The sequence below is a fragment of the Echeneis naucrates genome, chromosome 6, assembly GCF_900963305.1.
Source record: "Echeneis naucrates chromosome 6, fEcheNa1.1, whole genome shotgun sequence".
Classification (NCBI taxonomy): Eukaryota; Metazoa; Chordata; class Actinopteri; order Carangiformes; family Echeneidae; genus Echeneis; species Echeneis naucrates.
Genome location: NC_042516.1, coordinates 18,171,243 through 18,199,061, shown reverse-complemented (window position 1 = coordinate 18,199,061; position 27,819 = coordinate 18,171,243). Strand labels below are relative to the sequence as shown.

Genomic DNA, 27,819 nt, shown 5'->3' with positions numbered 1-27,819 from the left:
TTTTCCTTCCCCCTTTTCATTTATTCCATTTCAACTGAAGGGTAAATGTTGATGATGGAGGACGACGAATTGGACGCTCATCAGGTTGATTCGGATTTCGAGCCGCAAAGCCGGCCTCGCTCCTGCACCTGGCCGCTGCCTTGCCCGGAGGATTTCCCCGGCGGGCAGGAGGTCAGCGGGGGTCTCCCGCTGGCCAACATCAAGGTGGAACCGGAGGACGTCCCGGCTTGCAGAGCTGGGCTCGTGGGCGGAACGCCGGGAGAGCTGAAGCATCCGGCCGGCGCCCCGGCACCCACAGGCGCGACGCACCCATGCCTGGCCGGCGCCGCGCTCGATGTAAGCGGACCGCTGCGCAAAGCCAAATCCTCGCGGCGGAACGCGTGGGGGAACCAGTCGTACGCGGATCTCATTACCCGCGCCATCGAGAGCACCCCAGAAAAGAGACTCACGCTGTCACAGATATACGACTGGATGGTCCGCTATGTGCCCTATTTCAAGGATAAGGGCGACAGTAATAGCTCAGCTGGCTGGAAGGTAAGGAGGGACACGGCGTTGACGTGTTAATCACAGTGTCTGCTGACACTATTGACTATTACTCTTATTCTCCAAGTCATTATGATTATTTCACCCCTGGTGCCATCGGCTACACGTGCCACTGTGGGATTCCGTGTCGGTTACGCATGAATGGTGACATGCGTTATCTTGTCTTAGTTAATTACCGCCGTCATTCATTCTAATGGATCATAGATGGCGGAATGTAATAGACTGGAGTGGTCACTTGCTGTGTGTGTGTGTGTGTCTGTGCGTCAGTGTGTGCGTGTGAGAGAGAGAGAGAGAGAGAGAGTGCAACACGGCTTTGCTCACCCCAGCAGCACAGAGCAGCTCATGATAGTAGTGGATGACTTCCCTTCACCAGGGGCAGAACTACAGTGGTGAATGATTTATCTTCATATCTGCCGCACAGATACGTGGCAGTTAACCAGAACAAAGCACAGCATGCATATTCATGTTCGTACTCGGGACATATTTTCTCATTTAACGGAGTCAAGCACTTAGGAATCAACAGAGGGACACTTGTAGGCGACCACAGGTCAACTGTAAATATTCAGAGGGGTGTTCACAACTGACCGTGGTCATCCAATACTGCCCGCCTGGCTGAGAGCCGAGAGTAACCTCCTGGACATCTGCCCGTGCTATCTGCTCACAGCCTCATCGTGTTTCTATTCATTATGGTCATCTGAGGACAGGGGAGGAAAGGGATAGGAGTAGATCAGCAGGGCAGCAGTACATGTCCTGATTGTGCCCCTTCTCTAAACCTAGACTTTTACACTGGACTGTCTACTCTGAGTGTGCTTTTATTTCCATGGCAATTCGGAAGACAGGAAAGAAGGCAGAAACTATCCAGTGCAATAGGGCTCTGTCCATGGATCATCGGTCCTCAGAATCTGATTACTACATTGGTCTGCAGGATTATCAGTCTTTTACTGAGTCAAACCACAGAACTGGATTTAAAAAGAATTTCATATTGGCCACACACACATTTAGTTTCTGGTATAAAGCCAATATGAGGGAGCCTGTTAATACCTATTGCTAAATTAATCTCATTAAATACTTATAGGCAAAAAAAATAAAAAATTGAGTTGGCAGCATTGCATGATTTCTACCTGTCCAGTGCTATCTAGATGCATCATTCGTATCATGAATTATTAGAGAGAGGTAATGGAATGTGTACAGCAGCATGCATTTCGATTTCTGTCTTTGAGAGGCATCTGTCTTTTGTCAGAACTTGTGTTCTTGTTGAACAACGTAAACTCTGTCACTACCGCTGAGTCTCCTCTGTTGGCCTCAGACTTAATCACAAGCACCTGACTGACACCTTAAGCCTGTCCCATTAAAGTCAACTCCGCTAAGGTGTGTCTCCAGGTAGACTTTGTGTCATTAGCCCTGCAGTAGCACCAATAGAGTCTTCAACCACAGGGCCTCTTTATCTTTAGCGCCAAAGTCCCAGTCTGCTATTTATGAAACTGCAAATTAGGGGGTTTGACAGTGGCAATCTGAGGTCCTGGGCTATTTCAGGCCACAGGCGAGACATGGGGCCCATTCCAGGTAATGATGGGGGATTAGGTAAGTCGTTTAAAGCAGGCAGCCATAATGTCAGTATCAGGGCTGACCTGGTTTTGGTCAGAGACAGAGTGGTAATGTAAACATACACTTAGAAGTCACATGTGCAGCTTACTTACAGGAACCAAACAGACCGCTTAACGAAACATCATCCCTCAGCAGCATGCATGTTCACTTAAACCTTAATTTCTGATGCAACTGCCTACCCAGGCTCTTGCAATAAATATATCTAACTATTTCGTGGTGTTCCTAATCGCGTTGTAACATGTCGTACAACGACAAGAAAGCTTTGATTTCTCGTTCCTGAAAGTGGCTTGTGAAATATGAATCCAGTTTGAATTAACTGGGTCTGAATTCATAATGTATCTCTGCATTTTTGTTTGTTATTCGTCAACGAAAAGTTCCAAAAATCTCAGTTTTATACATTTTTGGACCAGATGAACAGAAATTTGCATGCAAATTATTTAATTGAGGAAAATAGGAGGGTGTAGACACAAAACCTTATCTGCTTTATGCAATAACTGTAAGATTGCAGGTAAGGTCAACTTGTGAGACTTACATAGTTTGACAAGGTTAATATGAGGAGAAATGTCTGTCTTCACTCTGTGAACCCAGAATCTAAATCTAACCACACACAGGCACAAACGCACACAAGAAAAAAGAGCTGCACTCTCATAAATGTAATTTTACAATCATATCAAGCAATTATATTTGAGAGCAACATTTGCATGTTTGGAAACACTACTTGTATCATCCATTACATTTTCATCTCACTCAACAATATCATGCATGAGCAAAACATTTGATGCAAAACAGTCTTTTTTTTTTTTTTTTTTTTTTTTTTTGTCGTGGCAGGGAAAGGGGGGAAAAACGATAAAAGAATTGTTGGTAAGCTGCTGATGAAATAAAGTGAAATTAAGTGTTATGGCTTTGCAGTGTGCGTGGGAGGCCTGTGGGCGGGGATTGTGGAGGTATTTGTGGGTGGATGGTCAACCAAGTAGAAAATATCAAAGGAATCTCTTTTCAAAGTTTATTGAACCTCGGCTGTATGTCGCGACAGTAGGAAAATCTTGATGTGTGGATTGTTTGCCATGACTCCCATTGGAAAGGATGTGATTCTGGTTTGATGATGGGTAGTAGCCAGCACACCTAGACAGCACCATTAAGCGCCTATAAATACCTAATGGCTTCTGGTTTCTAGGAAGGCTACAGCATCTCGAGGTCATGGCTTCCTAATCAGCTCCTTACTGGATGAATGATACACAGAACTGTGTACTTGTTATCCCTGTGCACTTGTGAACTCTTTCCATTGGGGTGCTAGCCACAAATGCAGTGCAGATTAGTGGAAGCTTCATTGGCCTTTATTTTCCAGCGTTCTGTAACTAATTCAATTCAACCCCAAATTTTCCAGGATGCCGAACTAAAGTTAACGGCTGATACTGAATCCATGTGTGCGGTATCTGTAAAGCTAATTATATCGGAGTGTGAGCATCCATTTGAATTGCATTCTGCATTTGCGTGTGGGAGCAGCACATGTCAATTGCAAGAAATTGTCAGGGTTGGTAGTGTTGTGTTTGTGTGTGTGTCTCTTTGTGGGGGCTAATGCAGGGGGAGGGGCTGTCTGCTTCTATAGGCGTGTGTGTTTGGGCTCACTGATTGGTCTGACAGCATGTCACTGCAGAGAATGGTGTGTAGTCTTGCTCTTGACTTCATAATGCTCCTAATGGTGGGGTTTAAAGGGAACTTAGTCAGTGGACTGTCCCATAGGCACCCAGAAATTCATAAACTCCAGCCGGCTCAGATAATGCCACGGTTATGCTTTTTAGGAAGTGGGAGGCAGTTGCTTCATGTCTGCATACTTAGTTATACAGGATCCCAAAGAAAGAAAAAAAAAAAAACATAATACAACAATGCTTTTGCCGTATTTAAATAGAAATGCGTGATACACTTTCAACCACAGTACACCTCTGTGGAGTTTATCTGCTTCTGCTTGACATAATACACAGCACACTCTTCCCTGTCTGTGTGTACAGTGTAGGGCTTTCTCTGACGCTTGGGGCACTCGGATGCCAGGACACAGCACAGCAGGTCTTTGAGGGTGCCAGGCAGTCACTCAGACAGTTTAATCCAAATCAACTAGACTGTTATTTATAAAGTGTCTTTAGGTAGTGGTGTGAACAGGGCCAGCGGGGTAAGGGGGTCATGGGGGCTCTGGTATTGACAGAAATCAGACAAAGTGGAAAGATGAAGCCTAAAAAAAAGAAAAAGAAATGTGACAGCACCTGCAGTGAAAAGAAAAGACAAAATCCTTGTGAGGAAAAATGGAAGGGAAAACGTCCCTCAAGGTACAATATATCTAAAGTCTTGTGCTCTGAAAAGACATATAGCACATATAGCATATATAATAAGACCGCCTCATATCGCTTTATCAAATTGATTTATTGGTAAAGAGACAGATTCTAGTAATCCTGTCACTATGCATGTGCTTCAGCAGCTGCAGTAGAGAGACACTTGGCAAATATGGGGGATATGAATGTCAAATGTGCAGCAAAGAGTGTGTTTGACAGAGGCTTAGCATAAAGTGAGGAGACTTGAAACTTTCTGAGTGTGTCTTTTGTTTGTGTGTCGGTTGTGTGTGAGCACAGGAATGCATGCTTCTGTTACTTGATGATAGTTGGGGAGTCTGGAAAGACTGGAAACTGTCCTAGACTTCAGCTGATTCATATTTTATCCTTCGTCTTGGCTCAGGGGAGCAGAGTAATTTGAGAGTGTGACACACAAACACACTAACACACACACACACACACACACACACACACACGCATGCGCACGCGCTTACACATACTCTTACAAAATGAGAGCATATGATGCATGCTGGACAGATTTATGTTGTAGGATTATGAGCACCTTACATCTCCCCTTGCCTCCTGCAGCCGAAGCCAGGTTGGGTTCAGGCAGTATATTCAAGTTGAGCCAAGTACCTGATGAAAAGAAGCCCGTACTCACCGCCTTTCCCCTTGCAGCCGTCAGGCAGCCATGGCAGTTCATCTCTCACTGAAAATGATTAATGTACATGCAAATTAGCAAAGCATGGGCACGCATTCAAATACGGGAGACAGCAATCAGCAGACAGTAATATGAAAAACAATATCATTTTGCCTTTGAAACTACTTCACTCCCTCCTTATCACTCCATCTAGCAGACACCCATATTATCTTCTGTTCTTTATCTCTCCGCCTGTCTCTTTTGCCCTACCGATTTATTTATCCATTAGACATTCTATACATTCTTTCTGTCTTAGTGGTTTGTAGCACAAGGGCCAATTGAGGTGAGGAGTCTTTCTCATGGGAGCTATGGCGTAGGGATTTTGAGCTTTAGCACAGTCTCCTGCCAGTGATCTAGGCTGCCTTAAGCAGTGTGCCTCCTCCTATCTAAGAGAAATCTCTTATCTCACATTATCTCAAAGATAATAGGATAACAATGGTGGATTTTCCCCAGCTCAGCTTCTCTCAGTAACTTGGTCTTTTGGAGCCGAATACAACAGGATGAGACCATCAAGTTCCAAACCCATTACCGATGGTTCTGCATTTATTTATTTTATATTTTATTTATTTGGTGACATTTCTTGGAATATTAAATACTCTTCTCGGTTTATTTTCTCTTACGCTGAAGAAGCATAGTGACGCATAGAGAACTGTCATTCTTTTCATATTGCACTATTTAGGGTGATGGTTTCCACTATTCCCTCTGGCTGAGACACACACACACAATCTCACAAAATGCACAACACACTTGTGCCTCTTCAAACCACCCATGGAGGAACACTCTGTTCTTGGGTGGGGTGAGCCATTTTTGGGAGAGGAGGGGGTTGACCAAGAGTGGACACGACTTTCCATGGTGCAGTTCTGCTGTCAGATATTTTTTTTTTTTTTTTTCAAAACCTGTCTGAATCTCATGCGATTGGCTCTAGACGAAGGTGTGGCCGTGTTTTGGTAAGCCCCCGTTGATTTTTTGTCAAAGCCGTTCACAGCTACAGGGCCAGAATGTGGTGTGTGTTTTCTCTCTGAGGGCTGTGTAAGTTTGATGCCATGGAAATGTGATGGGAGGCGGGGACAGCCCTGAGTGTTACACCAGGGCTGGATGTTGAGAACACATCTCTTTTTATTTCCAGGGAATGGGTTATGAAACTGGGGTGGAGTGGTGGGGGGCAGGGGGGTTGGTATAGAGAGGTCTTCCTCTTTTTGGTGTCTACATGTCATTGTAATGCTGCTAGTGAGCTCGAGGCATATACACCCACAATGCCCGCATTTCAATAAAATGGGAGTAAAAGGCACTATGTACCTGCTCTGGTACCCTGCAGCCACATTCTAACAGACATTCCTGCTAACAAAACTCTGTATTCACAGCTTATATACTGCTAGTTTAAATAAAGGGTGAACTGAAAGATGCATGTCAGCTGAGTTAATAATAATCTATCTTCCCAAATATAGTTCTCAGAAAAAAGCATTTTTCATTCATGACCCCACATACTTTCAAATATGACAAATACACAATAAATGACTCATCATCTAATAGGCGGCATGGATTTCAAAAATAAAATAATCTCAATATGGTTTTACCCAGTATATTGGGGTTAAGAAAATGTGAATGCACATGCTTTAAAAACTGAATGCAAATGATTCAAGAACCAAGAGCCTCAACATTGTGTGATGTATTTCGGTTAATGGAGTTTTTCCAGGACAGATGAGATTTTACGTCCGATGGCAGTTGCTGAATTTATTTCATCCCAGAGAAATGTTTGCATTACATATGTTGTAAATAGCTTCGGATACTCATTTTAGCATGTGAATAAAATGTGTTAGCCCTCATGCTGCTAGAAATTTCAGACTGTGCGTGGCGGCATGCTTGTTGCTCATCTGTGTCAATGTGCATAATGCGTGATTGTTGTGTGTGTGTGTGTGTGTGTGTGTGTGTGTGTGTGTGGACGTCTCTCCTCTTTTCCCTGTATGAGTGTGCGTGTCTGTGTGTGCATGTGGGTGTGTTGGGGGGGGTTGATGGGCTCAGTGGGAGCCCGGGTCCCGGGGGAACAGCTCTCGTTAATAATTCAGACGAGGCTCATTATCAAGGCAGCGCAGATTTCTCCCTGATTCCACCTTAATTGCAGGCAGGCTGCTCCACTCAGGCAGGCGGTAGTCACGCTGGGTCGAGTCTTTCTGTCTTTTTCTCGAGCACTACAGGGCCCGCTCTGCTCCGCTCTCTTCTGCTCCATCTCCAATACTCCCACCCTCTCATGGCCCCAGGCCAGCCTTTTCAATATAAGTGTACACCTTAATAGCCACAATAAGAACATACCATTTTTATTTGTACTTAAAGATGTGCCTCATATATTTCTGATTAGATACAGACCACGCTCTCTATGGGCATCTGCTGTGGAATGTGTTTTTTTTTTTGTTAGCCAACAAAGACGTAATCCGTAGGTCAACATGGTCAGTTGTAGAAATAAACATTAAGTCAATAAATCACGTTAGTTGATCAGCAGGAACTCAATTTTGATGATCAAATTCATCAAAAAGCCTTCGTTTTATTAGTTCGGAAAATTTTCTGCCTTTCTTTCTTTTTGTTCTCACTCTACATATATATATATATATATATATATATATTTCATTACAAATTGAATGTTTTGTTGGTCAGATAAAACAAGCCGTTTCAAGATGTCATGGTGGGCGTCATGAACTATTAGAATGATCATCCAAATAACATAAATTGACGAGCAAAAGAATCATTAGCTTCAGCCCTACTAGGCTGTGTGATTTACGCTTCATTATGACTGAAGTACCATTTGTATACTCACACATCCATCTGAAACATAACCCATATAATGCCTTATGATGCACCCAGTGCAAAGTCTAATGTGCTTTCCTTTGGTTATATGCTTTGTGAAATATTATAATGGCAAGTTTAGCCTTGAAATAGCCCATAGCATGTTATCATGCTGATGACACTATAGAATGTGTGTCGCCATGATTGATATGAGGCTACAATAATACTGCTCTTCATGCCCATCTATAGGCTTATGTAATGTATCTTTCCTTCATAATTTACACTGACTGATGGGTCCCCATTCAGTCCGTTCAGTGGTGCCCTGCTGAGAGAGCAACATGATGGGCCTGATCTTGTCATACATGTATATGAATATTTCAAATCAAGCCATTATAACTAGATGGGGGGCTTTAGATAAACAACACAGACGCATCTTCCTCTTTGCTCTCGCTATAAGATAAAGTGTGTTTCGAGCTGTATTTTTCTCCCGGCCACAAAACCGGCTTCTCACAAATCATGGTGCCCATATTTCCTAATTCAATTTTTCTCTTCGTCGGATATCTCTTCCTGCATGTATGCAAGGGATTGATGGCCATGTGCATGCGTGTAAATGTGTGTTCATACACACACACACGCGCGCATATTGCCATGTCTGTCCCTGAGAAAGACATGATGTATGCCAAGCTAAACGGTGTATTTCACAGCGCTCCATCTCCAGACCCTTCCTGGCAGCCACGTGCCGCATCTCTCACTCCTGTCCATCAAACCCCTGTCATGAGCCAAAAGACTGTGGGAGGGGAGAAAAGAGAGGATGAGGGCCGTCGATCGGTTTACCTGAGCTTGGCGGTCCTTGCGAGTGATGGAAGGAGCCGCCTCACAAAGGGAAATGTAGTTAACTTTGACGGATTGAAGCGGGTGGGTAGGAAAAAAAAAGAAAAAGCAAGCTAGCGGAAAGGAGGAAGGGCAAGAGTTGTGTTGAAGAAAGATGCTTGTTATGCAAATGGTTGGTGACTACGCTGCGGCTCAACCTCGTTCTCTCAGCTGATGGATGGAGCTGTGGAGGTCACGTCAGGCGGCGGCTGGTCAGGAATCAGCATGGTGCTCCTCTCAGGTGGAACGTCGTCTCACCTGAGCTGAAAAGAGAACACTGACCTTGGAAAGGAAATTGCTTTGCGTTAGTGGCTGAAGCTGGGCCTACATTTGTATGTGTAAAACAAAAGAATGCACGTGTGAGCAAATCTGTGTGGGAGCCAGCATATGTGTGGGGAGGTTACAGGATCGGGGTGAGGTTGTTAGGTTTATGTGACTGGGCGACCAGCTGGGGTTGAGGGGAAGTATGGGGAAGCGGGGGGGGGCGGATAAAAATTCTTCCCTCCCCAATTGGATTTGTATGTCACTGGCATGAATCTGGGTCACGACGCTGGGTCCAGTGTTTAGTATGCTGACCGTGTGAGGTCTGAACTCCGAGTCTGCTCATAGCCCTGAATGAACCCAGTACGTCTGCCTCGCTCTGTCTCTGACTGTCTCCTTTCCCTTTCTCTTTTTCTCCTGGACCCCTGTTTTTTTTTTCTTTCTTTCTTTCTTTCATCTGCGTCTCTTTCTCCTTCGTTTTTGCTCCGCACTGAGAGCCTTTTTCAATCCCCTCTCCTGTCTCTCTGGCTTTTTTCTCTCTGTACCCCCGGCCTTTATTTCTCCCCCTACCCTTCATTCTCGTGCTCTCTTTTTCACTGTCAGTCACTCACAGCCTTCTCTTCTCTCCTCACTTGTTCTAATTCACGCTCTCAGTCCTCCCCACAAAGTAGCCTTTTTATCACTCATTTCCCTCTTCCCTCGCTCATTTCTCCTGCTTCTTTCATGTGCTTTTGAAATCCCCTTTTCATCTTTAGCTCTCACTCTCTCTCTTGCCTGTTCGCTCCCTCACACACACACACACACACACACACACACACACACACAGACATACACACACTGGCTCATTCAGTCATTCTTTTATTATCCCAAAACTAAAGTGATAAATGGCTCCCTTTCTTCTCCGTAAATGTCACTCGGGGAATTGTCTCTGCTCATTGATTGACTGGAGGATGGCCACACATACACATGTGCCAGTCGTGCACACAGCGAAAAAAGAGAAAGTGGAAGAAGAGAAAGAGAGGGACAGGGAAATGATCTATCATTAGAAGTACGGCTAGGCAGGGACTGCAATTGTCAGGGTTAACATCTGGCCCTTGCAGGTTCGCCTTTCACTCAGTGCCTTGTGCATCATTTGAAGAACTTGCACAGTTGGTTTATAATGAAGCGCCAGTTCGCAACAGGACTTGGCATTCGCAGGAGTGCTGGGAAGCTGGAGCTCGACAAGGGATCAATCACAGTTTAACAATCTGGGCTGGCAGGCCGAGCCAGTCTTGCCATTCTTTTCTCTCTAAAGTGACGTGATGCAGAATGCATAAGTGTTATTCCTTTTCTGATCGTTTGACTTTAGCTTATCCTTAACTGTCAGAAAACTGCAATCCAAGGAGAAAAAGGCACCAGTTCCATTGCCCAGGCTAGACGGTGTGTATGAGTAAGTAAGGGTTAATAATGCTCAGTCATTTCCTTAATGTCTCATTCACTCCGCCTCTGGCACTAGAGCTTGATAAAGGTCAAGACTACTGGTGGTTACATGTCGTCTTCCCTTATTTCATTATCTTCACTGCACAGCAGGGAGGGGAGGAACCAAGAAGAGAGGAAAGTCCACAGCCAGCCAGCGACAATACTGATCCACGTGTCTTCATTCTCAGAACCAGGATAAAGAGATTTAATAGGGAGACAGTTCGGAGACGGGGGCGGCTGGCTCAGGCAGTGAGGAGGGGATGAAAATATTAAATTGATAGAGAGACAGAGATACAGAGACAAGTAGAGGGATGTGAGGAAAATGGACAGGGTGAGAAAAGAGAGCTAGAATAGTAGAGAGTAGATTATAGGGCTTCCAAGCAGGACTGGAAGCCAGACTTGGCTGCACTTCAGCTACACTCTGCACTATTCAGCTCAAGTGTGCGTCCATTAGTGCACTCCCATTGCACTCAGGAAGCCACGCACACTGAGATGCAACACACATGCACAGAAAAGCACACATACATACACACGCGAAAAGTTCTCATGCTGTTCATACATGCAAAACCCAACAGACATACAGTACACTCAGCCTGCACAACTTCTGCCCACACACACATGCACACATTTACCCAAAAAGCTGCACTGACCTAGTCTTGTGCCATGTCTCCCTCCCTCTCACTTTCTTACTCACTCACACACACATACACACACACACGCCGACAATCCCTTCACTAGCCACCAGATTGCTTCCCGTCAAAATAAATAATTAAATGCATGCAATAATGGCTTCCGAAAAAAGATCCCTCAATTAGTGCAAAATGGGTAAGTGGCGTGGGGTAGGGGCTGCTGGGGGGGGGATGTATTTCGGGAACGCACACACACAGGGATGCACACAGTCTATTACATAAGGCAAATCATGACCCAAGAAGGTTTTTAAGCAGTTGTGCAACAGTAATTTGCCCCCCTCCCCTTTAGCAATCAGCTTAGCAACGTCTTTTCGCAAATCCTTCCAAGTGAATCATACCCAAAGACCGGCTGGGGAGAGATGTGGTGGTGAGAGGGTGCACATTGGACAGGTGAAGGGATGCTGCCAGGGGCAAGGGTGTGTGTATGTGTGTGTGTGTTTGTGTGTGGAGCTGTCTTTGTATGTTTCCAGGGCCGTGTCTGTCTGGAATGGTGATTAGGAAAAGGTTGTAACTCATGCAAGGGAATTTGTATGTGGGAGACAAGAAAGAGACACAGAGTGCCACATTGATGTTGCTTTTGTGAAAAGCTGTCTGTTTGTGAACGTTAAAAAACTAGTGACAGAAGAATGTGATGTGTTGTAATACCTGGCTGCCATGAGAGAATGTAAAGCATGGATGATGGATTTTATAACAGAGACTGATGATGCCAATAAAAACATTGTTATAGCTGCAACTAGGGACTATTTTCATCACTGTTTAATCAATTGATTATTTTGATTCAAATATTTGTTTAATATAAATATTTTATTTATTATATAAATCGTATTATTTTAGTTTCTGGGACATAAAACAGAAAAATCTTCATACAGCAGAACCTGGAAGACTGTGAGCTCCTTTGATTTTCCTCCAGGATCGAGGCTCTAAAACAATTCAACCACAAACTTTCTCTGGTTCAAACAATCAGCTAAATGCTTTTTTTTTTTTTTTTAGCAAATTTCAGGATCCAATTAACTTCAGCCCATGTTTTGGCCTTGATTGCATTTTAGGCTTAATCTTCATATAAGCGTGACAAATTGCAAACTGTTACAAAGCAGTACTGATCTTCACATCGCCACAACTACGGCTGATGTTCAGACGTGTTCCTCTGGTTTTAATGTATGTTTCTGCTACGGGCTCTTAATGTTTACTAATGCCAAAATGAAAAAGAAGGCTCTGTGTGCGTGGCTTTTGATTCAGTAACTGTTCTAATTATTCTGCATATTTTTTTTGTAAAGTTTTCAGATGAGACAGGTCTCATGACTGCAGTTGAGCTGCCTGAAGAACAGGAACCTTTTTTGTTGTGGGTTCATTATTTTTGGCCTTGTGCACTGTAATACTGGTGTCTGGTAATGGGTTCTAGCACATGTGCTACTCTTCAAAAACATATCCCAAGCTGAAAGCTTCTGTGTCCTTGTTTGCCTCTTACCTGTCACACTGTCCCCTGTTGCACCTGGCCAGTCACATGTTTGTCGTGGAAATGACTCACACACCAGTTTAATTCCTGCTTCCATGGCATCCAAAACCCCTCAATCTTTCTGCGGAGCTGGCACCCGGCCAGATTGCATCGCTTAACCTCATGATACTGCTGCACAGCTGCCATCGGTGGGGGCCATAATGCTAAAGAGCACTGACAGCAGGAGCCGACTCACTGGGACAACTGTATTCCAGAAAAGGGCCTCATATGTGCATGATAAATGCTACGACTGTAAAGTAAACGGATGGTTCCTGAACCTGGGAACCCACTGAGTAAGCAAACTAAGGGAGAATTAGCACTTTGGCTAACACAGTTAGCTTTGTAGAAGCAGTTGTGCTTGTCTAAATGTCAGGCATGTTGATTCTGGTATTCAGCATAGGGCATCACTGTGCAGGTCACAGACCTGGAGGGATAGAGAAGGGCCTCTCTGACTAGAGTGAGTAAATGACCGATGAAGAGAAGAGTCCAAACTAATGGCTGTGGAGAAGAAAGTCCGCTGATACAAAATCAGATGAGTGGATGGATTGATGGGTAAATGTATAAATGACTACGATCGCTGCTTAAGGAAGGCAAGGCTAGAACGAACAACTGTTGGGTTAATGTGCTGGGCTGCAGAGAGGAACAAAGTGAAAAGAGCTTATGTCTCACATGTGCAGAACAGTTGTTTCACCTTGCTGCGGTTAAGAGTAGGTCAAGTAGCAATGATGCTTAGTGCAAGGAGAAGATCGGCTGTGCGATGCTAAGTGAGGGAAAAAGGAAGCAATAGGCTGAAATGGAAAGATGTAAGTGAAGAAGTGAAGTAGGATGGATAAATCCGGAACTAGGGATATGAAAAGCTGCAATGCACCGTGCTAAAGTGAGGGCATGACTTTAGAGATGCAGGGAGGGACCGAGAGGGTCAATCAAAGATGCAGGGTGAGAGGGGGTAAGATAGATGGATGGAGGTAGAGTGACAGAGGGGAGAAAATGACAGAGGAGGGGGGCCGCACTGGGGTCTTTATGGCGGGGTGATTGCGTGACTGAGAGGAAAGTGCACTGCCGTGTGTGTAATGCTCTCAAGACGGACATTAAGACGCACTCCCTGACTCACAGAGTCACTGCCCCTCTCTCCCCTTTTCTCCTTTACTCTCCTCCATTCTGCTCCCTCTCACACTCCCTCCGTTTCCACTAATGATCCTCGCGTCCTGCCACACTGCCGGGCTGAGTGATGCCCACTGACAGTCGCGCTCAGGCAGAAACGCTGCACCCCCCTTCCAGGAATACTGTGACACACATGCACGCACACAAACGTACAGAGGTGTAACACTCAGATACATGTATCAGCTTAATGCAAAATTGCTGACAGATGTGTGTGTGTGTTTGTGTGCGCGCGCACGCACGCGCGCGGGCATATTTGACCCCCACCCTGTCTCTGTGCAGACACGCCAGCACACGCACACGCACACGCACACTCACACAGACAGACAGGGCCTCTGAATGGTGCTCACGGTGACGCACTTACAGTAAATGTGCCTTCATCCAGCTACATCTGCCTTCAGGAATCTCTGTGTGATAGATAGATGTGGGCCATCAAGGTAATCACAGGGTACAGCTCAGTCATTAATGATACTGTGCTACTGTGTCTTTTGGCCTCTGAGGTGGTTGGAAAATTAATTTTTAAAACTGGAAACCGTGAAAATGACTAGACTACAAATTCAATATGCATTGTGGATTTTCATATATAAGGATAGTTTTGCAAGGATCAGCACAAAATGGCTTTTGTAGGAGCAATTTTTCAACATTTTCAGTTTGTTTCTGCAGATGCAGAGTTGCAAGTTAGTCATTTGACATCTCACGTATGGAATTAAACTTTTTTTATGTTGTTACGATGACAGAATTAGACAAACAGATAAATTAATTCAGGTATTGTTCTGACAGGGAAGTGCAGATTGCACTCAGCCTCTTAAAATACAGTGAGCGTTTGCAGCACATCTTCTTTGTTTGCACCAAGGTAATTTCCCTCCTATTATCAGGTGCCATCTGTAGGTAAGCTTGAGCTTGAAATTTAGGATTTTCTCAGCCAGACATACAGTGTATGGGACACTTCGGTTTCAGTTTCACATTTGTCTGAACTTGAGTGAAGTAGTGAGATGTCGGAATAAAAAATCTAAAATTAGGAAAACATTCCAATTCACTATTTGATAGTCCAAAAAAAAAAAAAATGTTCTTCCACAACCATGAGAAGTAAATTCCTTGCGGCATTTTCAGTTCTTATTACTGGACACTGTCAATAAAAAAAAAAAAAAAAAAATCTCATTTCAGTACGGCTGTTGCTGTTGGACAAAACCTAGCATGGTCATAGCTGTTGTTAACCTGCAGTAACTGCTGCAGCACCAGTTCAAGGATTCATGAACAGTCAATTACCTGAGCCTACATTTCCACACAGTCGGCCATATCTGTGCAATTATTCGTTTACTCTTCCAATTTTACACTCAACAAATAACCTGCTTTACCTCACAGTATCCAATAAATGAACAAAAGAAACCTTCTTGTTTTATTTCTGCTTAATTTGTTTCAAGTACAAATCTCTGCTTCCACCTTGAACACTATGGTTTTTTCATGTAATTAATTTGCATTCAAATTATATGTTGTATGAGTCGTTGTATCGTTGTTCTTTATTCAATGTGTAGACATTTACAGTTTTTGTTATCTCTCCATATGTCACATATTTTTCTACATAAAAAATAAAAAAGTCTTCTCGCCTTTTCGATACTTCTCACTGTTTTCCCGCCTTAAGCCAACCGATCCAAGCAGGGAGTCGATCCTGACTGCCGAGCAGAGGTTAGGATTTAGGTCACAGCATCTCGCTATCCTAATTAGACGCTGTGAGAATATGCATGTCATTGCATGAGTGTGTGTCTGTATGTGCGTCCGCGTGCTCCTAATCCGAAGGTGGCCTCTATGGTAATGGAGAGTCCTGGGAAGAGGAGTTAACCCGCATTTTAGTTACTCTCCGCACGCTATCAACAATGTTTATGATGTCAGTACTTCAAATGAGAGTGAGGAGAATACTCTGTGATGAAGGTGGGGGTACACTGAGGCCAGATGTATCTTAAGGGCACTAAAGAATAGGTCGGATTCAGCCATAAATGATAAATGTGAGGCATTTTCGTTCCCAATCAACAAGCCCCTGGTGAGACTGCGCGCTCGGTCTACACGCCATGCAGCTGCAAGCAGGTTTCCCTTCAGCCCATCAGTGAGATGTAACACCAACTTCTCTGTGGAGGTAAATGGCTTTTAGGGTGAAACAACTCTTCACCTCGCTCCTCAGAGCCTTGTAGATTTGTCACAGCCTCTCTCTGAGTTGTATCCGTGGGGGGGTGGGGGAGGCAAAGGAAGACATCCCAGCTTCTGCAGCTTTAATGTCTGCTCGAGCTTTTGTTTATCTCAAGTTGTGTACCTGCGTAAACATGACAAAGAAAGTGACGTGTTCTTGAAAAGCCAACACGAGTCATTTTGAAGTTTTATTCCCCAGGAATCTAGTTTAAATCAGCGCAGCATGGTGTGTGTGCAAAGGGCAAGAGGGTAAACCATGGCGGGAAGAGAGGGATCACAGAGGGGTTTTTTTTTATGACTGTATGTGTACGTGGGGCTAGTCTTAATTAAGTTTTCAGGAGGCTCTTAAAAGGTCATGGCATGCCTCTGCACCCCCTCACCGCTTCCATCGCACCCCGCCGAAATTTCACTCTCCCCCTTCCCCTCCCCTGCCTTTCCCCCCTTCCTCCCTCCCTTCTTCACCACCCCATTGCGATCTATCCAGTCATCAGCCCCCCATCTGTGCACATTAGCCATTCATGAACACACTCATTAGGGTGGGAGTTTGAAGCGATTGTGTTCACTAGTCTGCGGCTGGAGCGTGGCGATTAATATTTCAGCGTCTCCCGTTGAGGAGCTGAGAGCAAGTTTGGCCCTCTTAGACTAGAGTGAGGTTGGGGGGGCGGGGGCGCTTCAATCCACCCTCCCCTCTCCTCAGCTCAGACACAACTTACAGTACACAGCACCCCCACTATTTCCTTTTATTGCATACACACTCATGATTTGGACCCCCCCCCCCCACACACACACACACTCCCTAACAGACCCTAACTCAAACTGACTTAATTGGGCTCTTTTTGTTTCAGGAAACGGAGAGAAGAGGGAGGGGGGAAGGAATGAGGAAGGAGGGGTAAATCCTGTCTTTTCTTGTTCCCCATCTCCTCATTTCATCTCAGTCAGGAGTGTCTTTCTCCCACAATTCCTCATTCTCTCTAGTTATGAGCTTGTGTAGAATTGGTCATGGTTGGGCTGGAGGTGGAGAGCTGGTCTTCTGAACCGTACACACACACACACACACACACACACACACACACACACACACACACACACAGAGTTCATTCAGACCAAATCAATACACTCCCTAGTTGATACTGTACACTGGTGCTTAAAATATGAGAATCTCAGGCAGCCAGGAGTATTGTGGGTTATCAGACTGTCAATATTTGAAGCACTGCTCCTGAATACAGAAATCGGTTTGACCCTACAGGAGTTGATCTCTCTTCACCTTGATTTCACAAGCATCCAGCTTCCGAGGCCATGTCCACACTAATACGGATTAATTTTGAATCATCTTTTCTTTTCCACTCTGAGGCAGCATGTTTGAGCGCCAATAGTTTTTGGGAAAAAAAAAAAACCCAAAACAAAACAAAACAAAATCTGGAGGAATTGAAAAATGCTGAAAATCTTGAACAGAGAAAACACAGCGATATGTTGTAATTTATTTTCATGCGTGTCATTGTCATGTCATTCGTCTTTGTGAATCTTGATTTCACACTGTTCCTTTCTTTAGCGTGTAAATATCCATTTGCCACAATAATAAATAGTGTGGAGAGTCTTGAGTGACATGACTTGAGTGTCACTGAAACATCTCTTCTTAATCTCATCATTTTTCTGAGGCCACATATAAAATTAATTAAAATTTAAAAAACCTAATTTCCTTTAAATGCTGTAACTGTCAAACAAGGCTATGGTTGCCATTTGTCATGCTTTTTCTGCATTTAGATGATAAATGAATTATACATTGTACGGTCTGATCACAAAAAACTAAAATGCACATCACATGTATGATGACTTCTGATTGTGTGCACAATGAAGCACGTGATAATGTGAAGGAAGGTCAGAGGTGGCGGATTGGAAAGTTGCCGTTCTCATACTGAGAATATTTGAGAATATTTGTTCAATCCATCGAACTGTATTCTGATCTTTGCCAAGTTAAACCCCATTAAAAAGCAATTTCTCTTTGCATTGCCATTTTAAAATCTATAGATGTTAACTGAGTAAAAAACATTTACCAGATAAAAAGGATTTTGTAATTCTGTACGCAAACAAGGAGACAAATGGTAAAAACAGCTTGGAAGCTATACAGATCAATGGCTGCATTGTGTGCAGAAAAAGAATATGCATAATATTCAGGATATGTGTTTGAATAGAAAGAGACACGAATACACAGATTGCTTCCTTACGCTCTTTACCTACCTAGGCTTCTGTTATTTAGACCCCCCACCCCAATTTTCCTAAGCAGACCCCCACATTTAAAGCCCTCTCGGGTTCTTCTTTGTATTCCCTATTCTCTTTAAGTTCTTCATCCACCTCTGCCCTCTCAGCCCTCTTTCCCCCTCGCAGATACACTCCACATCTCACCCCACCAACTCCCCCTGCTTTTCATTGTGAACACGCCATTCTCCATCTTCGTCTCCGTATAGGTGTGTGAATAAGTGGGAGTCTACAGGCGGTGCGTGAGTAAGTGGAAGTATGGCGGCTGAAGTGTTGCATGTGAGTCGGCATTCATGGGAAGCAGCGGTTGGCGTGGGGCGCGCTAACGGCTAATGAAGTTCCTTTGCACCTCATAGCTCTATTAAACTGCTGCCCCCTACCTCTGCACACTTCACCCCCCACCTCTTGCCTTGTTTCCCCCCCGAGGGAGAGAGTTGGCAGGGAGCAAGCCGGCTGCTATGGCAACAACAAGGAACCCTCCCTCTCCCACAGGTCTCCTTAGCAACTGGTAGCTTGGCATTGCAGTAATGAGTGTGCCCAGTGTGCCAGGCTTTGTGTCATGTTGGCATGTGTGTGCAATGTAGCCTGTGTGTGGGAAACAGAGTGAGTGCGTGCATGGTGTGTGGTTGTGCGTGCGTGCGTGTGTGTGTGTTTCAACATATCTGTGTAATACAGTTTGCCAGTTTAGATGAGAGTTAAAATGTATGATGACAAAGAGATGTGGGGGCAAAAAAAAAAAATTACAAAGTTAATTTTATGTAGCCAGGACTGGCACTTGAATGGCTCTACTTATCTTTCCTCAGTCTGGGTATTTGAGTTGTGTGCTCTGTAGACATGCGCCGATGTTTCTGTGTATTTGTGCATCTTTTTTTTTTTTTTCCTCACTATGATTGCGGTCATTTCTTCTCTGTACTGTGAAATTGAAGCAATTAAAGGGACGATCGGATGAATTTTACATGCCACGTGCATGGCTGCCTATGAGTTTCCTGCTCTGCTGAAATTAAATTAAACGGTGAGAATGATGTTTATTAAAGTGTGATCAGAGGTGTGCACTGACCTTTAGAATCTGGGAAATGAGATTCTCATTGTTATGAATGAGATTATGTGGAGGGTGAGTGTGAAAAAAGCCTGGGTCTGCACTGATTCCATTGTTGGCCATCAGTTTCTTTGTATACAGCAGAGGGAGGTATCAATATAATCAACTCCACACTGAGCCAGTTGGCTATTAAATGGACTGATACACAAATATAGACACGCAGGCACTCACATAAATGCAGATTGACTTGCGTGCACTTGCACACATGCATATCTTGCCGATCTTGTAAAAAGAGCTGTAAAAGCCTCTCCAGATACGTGTTGGGTCTTTAACAAAAGCATGGCAAGCCCAGTGGAAAATGTTAGTTTGCTCCCCAGACGAGGTGTGAAGTGCGAGCAGGCGGCCGGCCCCACAGGTGGCCCAGCCCAAACACCTGTTGTGTGAATACTCAGTAGGAGGGCGTGAGCTCTGCCTACCTCATGGGTCCCTGTGGAAATATCACACCCATGCTATACTGTGGCACATGCTCAATCACGTGTCCACGCCCACTCCGAGGCGCCCTCGTTTTGTGCGTGGGCATGAGACGAGATGCCCAGATCTCGTCCCGACCGGAAACACTCAGCTGTCCCTGGCATGAAGCGAGCGGATTTTCCGATCCCCTAGCCGGGTCTCAGATGTTCTACTAAGCTGTCAGCGTCTATTTTTATCCACAAAAGCTGTGGAAGCCCTACTCTGTCCCACACCCTGCCGCCCCGATGCCAACCCTTCACTTGGCGCCAGGGTGGGCACGGCTGACAAGTCGCCAGCCATTGGCTGCAATTAGTGCACAGTCAGGCAGGAATCCCCTACCAACTCCATTACACCCCTCTCCACAGCCACTTCCTGTTCTGAGGCTACCAGCTATACTACCACACACTTGCTTTCCATTTTAAGCCTTTTTATAAATGGCACTCCTGCAGTGTTGTGGAATAATGGGGTCGAATACAGAGCACCTTTCACAGTGCTTGAATCACTCTACTGTGCAAACTCAGTCTATTCAAGTACAATGGCAGCCAAGGGAACACACGTTTGAATTGTACCTGTTTGGTACAATTGATTGGTGTGGAGATTAAGTGAAAGTTGTATCTGTAATAGGACGGCTGTTAGTGAAAAGTCCCTGAGTTACTTGGGCTCAGTTTATCTTCTGAAACAATCCTATAGGAAATTAAAGACAAACGTTTCTGACTTTTTCTATAGGGTGCCATAAATTACCAATGTTACCAATCCTCAGAGACCTCAAAGTGATAGACTGGAATAGATGCAATTGCTAATCCCAGGTTTATTTCTTCCCCAACAAGGGGTGTAATGTGCCTTGCATGCCAATGCAGTCGTGACCACTGTTGTGGAGGCAATGATGACATGTGGCAGAGAAGTAACTGTTTCTCACCTCCTAATAAAAGAGACTCCTTTTTAATCTTTTCAATTTGATTGCATTCCAAAAACAGGCCTGTCTGCCCATCTGTCTCTCTTAAAGAAGTCTCCTAAAGGGATTTTAATCATCTGACTCTGGGCTTCTCAGGCAAATAGCTACATCTCTCTCCTTCCCTCTCTCCCCCCCCCTCCCTCACACGCACATACACACATAAACAATTTCCAGTTTTCTTTCTTGTGCACACTGTCAGTCTCACTTGTCTTCTCTCATTCTCTGATACACCGTATCGTCTCAGCTCCATTGTGCCATATCTGTGCAGCCATTAGGCCCTTCAGTCCCTCTTCAAGCCCCCCTCAGACACATTAAATTCCCCCAACCCTATCCCTATTAATCCACATGGCTCTAAATTCTTTATTTCCCTTCAAAGGGACAACGCGAGCCATGACATCAATCACGGAAAGCGAATATTTAGCCGGCGCTAATTTCCACCAATAGCCTGGAGACAGGCTTAGCTGACAAAACTCATTCCTGTGCTGAACAAAACTGCTTGTGTTGAAACCTCCCCTCCCCCTGATCCCTCCTGCGTTCTGCACAGGCAAAAAACAGCATCACAATAAACACAGTTAGCGCTTCTGTTACTCCCCCTGATTTAGGCTTATCAAATGAATGTGCACCATAGAGGGATACCCTTTGACAATACATAATGGCTCCATTCTGCATGAAATGGTTTGGTAATACCAGTCGAGTGTGGCAAACGGCTTTACCCGGTGCCACTACAAGAACAGCTGCTGTGTTCTTAGCTGGGCAAGCGCACCACGCTGCTTCACCCTTGAGGTTGTTTGAATCGGGTGAGTGGTTTCTTTTTGCCAGTTCCCAGACCCCACTCACAGTCCTTAGTTCCTCACTCAGTTCTGTTTGAATGAGTGCACATTTGCCACAAGATGGGACCTATAAACTGTTTGACCTGTTTCCTCTCCCCTCTGTGTGTGAGCATGTGTGTGAGAGCGGGAAAACCTCTGAGTGGTTTCTGATATGGGGGCTACAGGAGGGGGATGGGGCGAAAGGGGGGCATTTTGAGGGCACCCTTTTGTTTGGCTTGGAGGGGCCCCTTGCAGTAGCTCTATCTTCCCACCCCTAGGCCCCTCCACCTCATGGTGTACCAACTTGCACAGCTGCTCCTCATGCCAGGCAGGCACTGAGGTTATTCCAGAAGAGCCTTTGGACTCCCCATACCCCTTACTACATCTTGAGAGTGGAAACAGTGGTGCATGTTGGGCTCCAAGCCAGTTTAGGCACTGTCATGAAATATTGGTAACGGTGGAATTTTAGAGATTGTGGATATGGTATACTGAGCACCCATATTAGCCTCATAATGCATGCGGATTGTGCAGTTAGCCGCACGTTGATGTTTTCTAAGCTTCAGCACTGATGACCATTAAACTTCATTGATTCAGTGCACTTAATAGGCCTCTCCAGTCCTTGAATCAAACTGAGTTTGCTTCGAAAAAGCGCGGCACAAAGTACAGCAATTGATTTGTATTGTAGGATTTCCAAGAGCCAAAGGAATGGTTCTTAAAGAGGTTATTATGGATGAATGCAAAGAACCTGTTTCTGCTTATCACCACATGATGGATGATAATCTGTTGAACTAGCTTCACCGAAGAAGTTTCAGTTTTTTTGAACAGTGCCTAGTGAAAACCCCTCTTACTTAGTTTCTCCACCTGCATGTTGTGGAAAAGTGTCAACATGTCAGATGTGTTTGAAAAAAGCCTAAGCTTTTAATCCAAGGACAAAGCGGCCTATCTTGTGGCTTGGTATCTGTTGTCTAAATATCTAAATCAGCCATCAGGATTTTTAGGTCTTAATGAGAGTTGAACCCAAGCTGATTGTTTTCCTGGAGCAAAGAGAATTTTTCACCTTAATTGGCTTTGACTGATCCATAAACTAGTAGCTTTTACTTTATGGCCAAATTATCCCCCTCATTCTGATTTAGTTGTCTTCGTAGGCTGATGAGTGTAGATATCCCTGATGACAAAACAGTCACACCACTACTTATGACTCTGTCTGTTCTTTTCAGTATTATGGGACCAGGCAGTGCATCTCTCTGCATAAGCCCAGCCACAGCTTCATTCATTATTTAGCGCCCTCTCCACTAGGCCCATTGTATTAAAGAGGTATGATTTGAATAGGAAGTAGCTTCCTGGACCGAGGCGTGTGATGTGTGTGTTCCTCTGTCATTGTATGTTTCTGCGGGCTTCATCCGTCTGCCTCGGCAAGCCAGGGGGCTGAAAGAGAATTTCCATTTTATGAATATTTAATACATAATAAAGTTTTCAATTTTATTCTATTCAACCTGCAGGGGCAAAAATGTGGCAAAGCCAACCCTCAAGGACAACACACAAAGTAAAGGTAGTCGCGTCAATGGAGGCATCAAAAATATGACTAACGTCAGCTCACTACCTCAGAAATCATCTAAGAAAATACATACAATCACACACACTCTCATAAATGTTAGAAATAGTTTTAATGCTACATCCTATAACGGTTTTATAGTGTGTCTATTTCCCACAACCCAACCTCCCCTCATTCTGTATTACTGTTGGATCATAGCATTTCCATGCTGCCCGCTGTGTCCATGGTGACCTGGCATAGCTCTCTGGGAGACACCCAGCTGGGAGTGCCCCTGAATCAACTTGGGATTAGCCCAGGATTGTCTGGGATTACTCTGGGATGGAGGGGGATTAGCAGTGACTGCCTGTTGCAGGGGCGTAAGGGTCATAGGCTGGCCAAATTGCCCCTGACTCAGATTTAGGAAACAGGAGGCGGATAGAACCACACCCGCAGTGGAACCACCTGCAACCTGAGCTATTCTTGGATACTAAAATACAAACACACAAACAGGATGATGGAGAAAAAAATGTGGTGGAAAACTACATGACAGGAAGCCAGCAGCGATGGTAATGACGATGAGGAGGATGCTGCGGCTGAACGCTATCTGAAATCTCCCAAATCTCTCTAGCAGGTGGATTCATCAGTTAAAGAGGGTTTGGGATGACGACAAATCCCTCTAAGTTCAATGGGGCTGCTCTTCCTTTCATACGGGGATAAATCGAGATTTGAATCACACAGGTCACACAGAGTTGCAGCATGAAGTGGTTCGGCTCTCTGAAAGATGCCCCATTTAAAAGCGGCTGTGGTGGAATGGCATGAAAGCTTACATATGTTTTAATTCAGGCATGCACAGGACTTGATGGGGATGATTTGGAGTGGTATGATAGGTGGATGATCCAGCCAGGGTGAGACGGGGAGTTGGCGCGGCACGTAGAGAAGCCGTCAGAAGCAGGGAACGGGCATCCCCTGTGGACCTGCACTGCCGAGATGAAAGGCTGTTTAGTGTTGAAGCAGCAGCATCAAACAACCGCCTCCTCTTGCATCCTTTCCCCATCCCCCACTCTCCCTCCACCCCTCTCTCTCTCTCTCTCTCTCTCTCTCTCCTGATTCTCACCACAATATGATATAGTTCTGCACGTTTTTGCACGTTTATCCGGTTGCCATAGTTACCAAATGCTGGAGGTGTCACAGCAAGATAACCCAAGGAGGCATTCACAGATCACCTGAATTCAGTTCGCCTCCCATTTATGTGTTCTCTGCCGCAATTTGATTTATCTGTTTCCCTGCCGTGCAATTCAGTGTGGATACAAATAATCCGTAACATAATGAAGATTGTGGAAATGTGAGTATACCGCAATATGAAACCATCTATTGTACCAGTATATTCCTAAACCCCAGGAAGTGCTTTTGATTTGATGTTTTCCTGCTTGAGCGTCAAAATGCCCCACGCACAACAAAGACAAGAATTGCAATGACAGAGTCTTTTGCACACCAGGAATCCGTATTCAACAAACCTTGAGATGTACACTATAAAAATAAAGAAATAGAAAAAAAAAAACAAAACAATTTCCTATGATTGCTTGAAACAGACTGTACATACAGATTTGAGCATAATGGTTAAAATAATTGATGACACACTGTATAATTGAAGAGACTTAAAGCATAAGTCGAAAATAACCTGTTTGAAGAAGGAAAAAGAAAAAACCTAGACAAGTTGAAATACAGTATGAGGCACTCAGTGACAAAAGAGGAAGACCAAACACAATAAAGACAAAATAAGGGAGGGACTGGGAGATAGGGAGTGAAGGTAGATGTTGGAGGGTGGGATGCATCCATTAGCCTTCCTTGCTCCTGGCTCAATCTTGCGAAACACCCCCCCCCCCTTCCCCCTACAAGTCATGAGAGTGAAGGAGACAGGCCTGGCACTAAGCCAGACTGGCACCGACTTTAAACACACAGTACACCCAACCGCAGCAGCTTACATCAGGCCGGCTGAAAGGAGAAGTAGAGGAGGACAGCTGGATTGATGGAAATTAAAGTGGGAGGGTTCTCGTACATAAGGAGACTGTCTCAAGACCAACACTTGGGTCATTTGAGGTCCTTTGAGGCTGACTGGGTGTCACACTGTGTCACACTGAGCTGTCCATCGAGCATTTGATTTTTATTTATTTATTTATTTTTATTTATGTGCTTGCATTTTTCAGATTTTGGATAACATTGATTGCATAAAAGGTTGAATATCTACTGTGCGTTTTTAATGTCTAATAATAGAAAAAGAAGCAACCTGATAATTTGGCACCGTTTTTTTCTGTGGTTCAACATGCATAGGCTGAATGATTTATACGCAGTGTTGGCGGCTGTGGCTGTAATTAGTCATTAGTCATAGTCTCATTGTTGATTTTTGTTTGATGTCAAAAATTCTTATTTATTCTATGAGACGTTTTATATCAATCTTATTCAAATTTCACTGATTTAAAGTGCTCTAAGACAAGCAGTTTGTCTACAAACAGTGTATTTTTCTCATCTCTCTGCAGAACTCTATTCGACACAACCTGTCCCTTCACACACGCTTTATCCGGGTACAGAATGAGGGGACTGGGAAGAGTTCCTGGTGGATGCTGAACCCAGACGGAGGGAAGATGGGCAAGGCACCACGCCGGCGAGCAGTCTCCATGGACAACAGCACCAAATATCTAAAAAGCAAAGGCCGCATTAGAGGCAAAAGGGTTGGCCGTCCTGGAATAGGAGCAGCGTCTGCAGTGGTGGGGCTTCAGGGGTCCCCCGACCATGGCAGCCCTCCCCAGAAAGGCCTCCCAGGAACTGGAGGTACATCTGGGACAGATGGAGAGTTTGACGCGTGGACAGATCTGCATTCCAGGGCTAGTTCATCAGCCTCCACCCTTAGTGGGCGTCTGTCACCCATCCTCGCTGAGGAAGAACCAGAGGAACCAGAAGAGAGCGGACTCTCCTGCTCCACCTCACCCCATCTCTACCCCTCGCCGACCAGTGCCCGCTCTCCTTCCATGGGGGCAGGTAATCGCTGTCCTCCCCTTGAGCAGCTGCCTCAGCTGGCAAACCTGGCAGGTGCCATCAGTCTGGATGAGCAGCTCATGGAGGATAGTTATCACCACCATCACCCACAGCAGCAGCAGCAGCAGCAGCAGCAGCAGCAACACCAGCAACATCCAGCTGTTGGCAGACACAAGCACCAAACATCCGTCTACCATTACAGCTCTGGAGTGAAAGGGCAGAGCTCCTATGGTGCAGGGGTCTATGGAGCGACAGGCATGGGGATGCTGCGCCACCATTCGCCCATGCAGACCATTCAGGAGAACAAGCCAGCCAGTTTCTCTGGAACCATGCGTGCTTATTCCAGCACCAACGCCCTACAGAGTCTGCTCACAGGGGCTCCAGTTGGGCAGCAATACTGTTCCAAGGACATGATGCTGAGACAGGAGAGGGAAAGCCATCCTATGATCAGTCAAGCTACGAATGGAGTAGGTTCCAACCATCACAGCCACCACCCCGGCCACCACAATGGCCACAGTCACAACCACAGTGGACCTCATAGTCACAGCTCAGCTCACAGCCATAACAGAACTCACAGCCATCCTCCCAGTCATAATCATAACAGTGTAACCAACCACAATTCACCTCACAACCTCGCGCACAACAGTCATAACCTCAACCAGAGCCATAACCATACGCCTCCCCGGGCTGTGGCCCTAACCCCGTGTGGCAACAGCAATCAGTTGCAGACCTACAACCACAAAGCTCCATACTTGTACAGCCCCCCATCACATGCCCACCTCCCTGCCTCCACCACCCTCCCCCCAAACCCGGCAGGTATGCTTGGCATGCCACAGGACTCCTGCCACGTGGCTACTGCCCTACACGCGCACCCCCGTCACAGCCATTACCCCGACCCACAACTGCAAAGCATGACTAATGGACCTTACCATCATGGCCAGGGGATGGGGAATGGTAGCATTGGTAGCAACTACCATGGTTATCACCAACCACACCTCCACGAGAGACTACCGGCAGACTTGGACATTGACATGTTCCACGGCAGCTTGGACTGCGATGTGGAGTCCATTCTCCTCCACGACATAATGGACTCTGGAGAGGAGATGGACTTTAACTTTGACTGCTCACTAGCCCAGGGCGTGGGCATTGGCATGGGCATGGGCATGGGTGTGACCATGGGCATGGGAATGGGAATGAACAGTCTGGCCAGTCCGCAGCAAGCCCATAGCAACCAGAGTTGGGTGCCCGGCTGAGTCTAGGAGAATACATCCTCCCTTCAGTAAGAACTATCCCACCCATGAAGCACTGTGTTCAACTGTGACATTCCTGACTTGACACAGAGACAATACGACCAACACTCCCGTCTCTCTTTCTTGTCTTAGCAATTCTTCTGTCACGCCCCCCTCTTCTTAACCACCCTTCCCCGCCCCCGCCCCCGCCCCCCAGAGATCTAGTTCATGTCACATTAGGTTTTTCCTTGTATTAGCTCTACTGTGATGACAATCTCTCAGCTGTGCTTGCCCAACATCGCTTCTCATCTACCCTTGAGAACTGAACTCTCAATGCACTTTATTGCAAGTGGGTCACATCTCACAGTGTAACATGTTCACTGAGCGGCTCAGGCAGAGCTTGGCATGTTTTGCAAGGTGGC

The 27,819-nt window shown here is 45.3% G+C and overlaps 1 protein-coding gene across 1 annotated transcript; it reads left to right on the top strand.

The window, feature by feature from the left end:
* The first annotated feature begins 45 nt into the window (after nt 1-45).
* Nucleotides 46-27,819, top strand: LOC115045366 (forkhead box protein O3-like). The gene is made up of 3 exons (XM_029505012.1): nt 46-534; nt 25,673-26,244; nt 26,338-27,819. Exons 1-3 carry the CDS (start codon nt 46-48, stop codon nt 27,419-27,421), a joined length of 2,145 nt encoding a protein of 714 aa, XP_029360872.1. The 3' UTR covers nt 27,422-27,819.

What these genes read in the sequence shown, in the direction of transcription:
- LOC115045366 (XM_029505012.1), top strand. Translation starts at nt 46, where the DNA reads ATGTTGATGATGGAGGACGACGAATTGGACGCTCATCAGGTTGATTCG. An exon ending in ATAGCTCAGCTGGCTGGAAG is followed by an intron (nt 535 to 25,672) that starts GTAAGGAGGGAC and finishes ATCTCTCTGCAG; the next exon opens with AACTCTATTCGACACAACCT. An exon ending in GCCATCAGTCTGGATGAGCA is followed by an intron (nt 26,245 to 26,337) that starts GCTCATGGAGGA and finishes AGCTGTTGGCAG; the next exon opens with ACACAAGCACCAAACATCCG.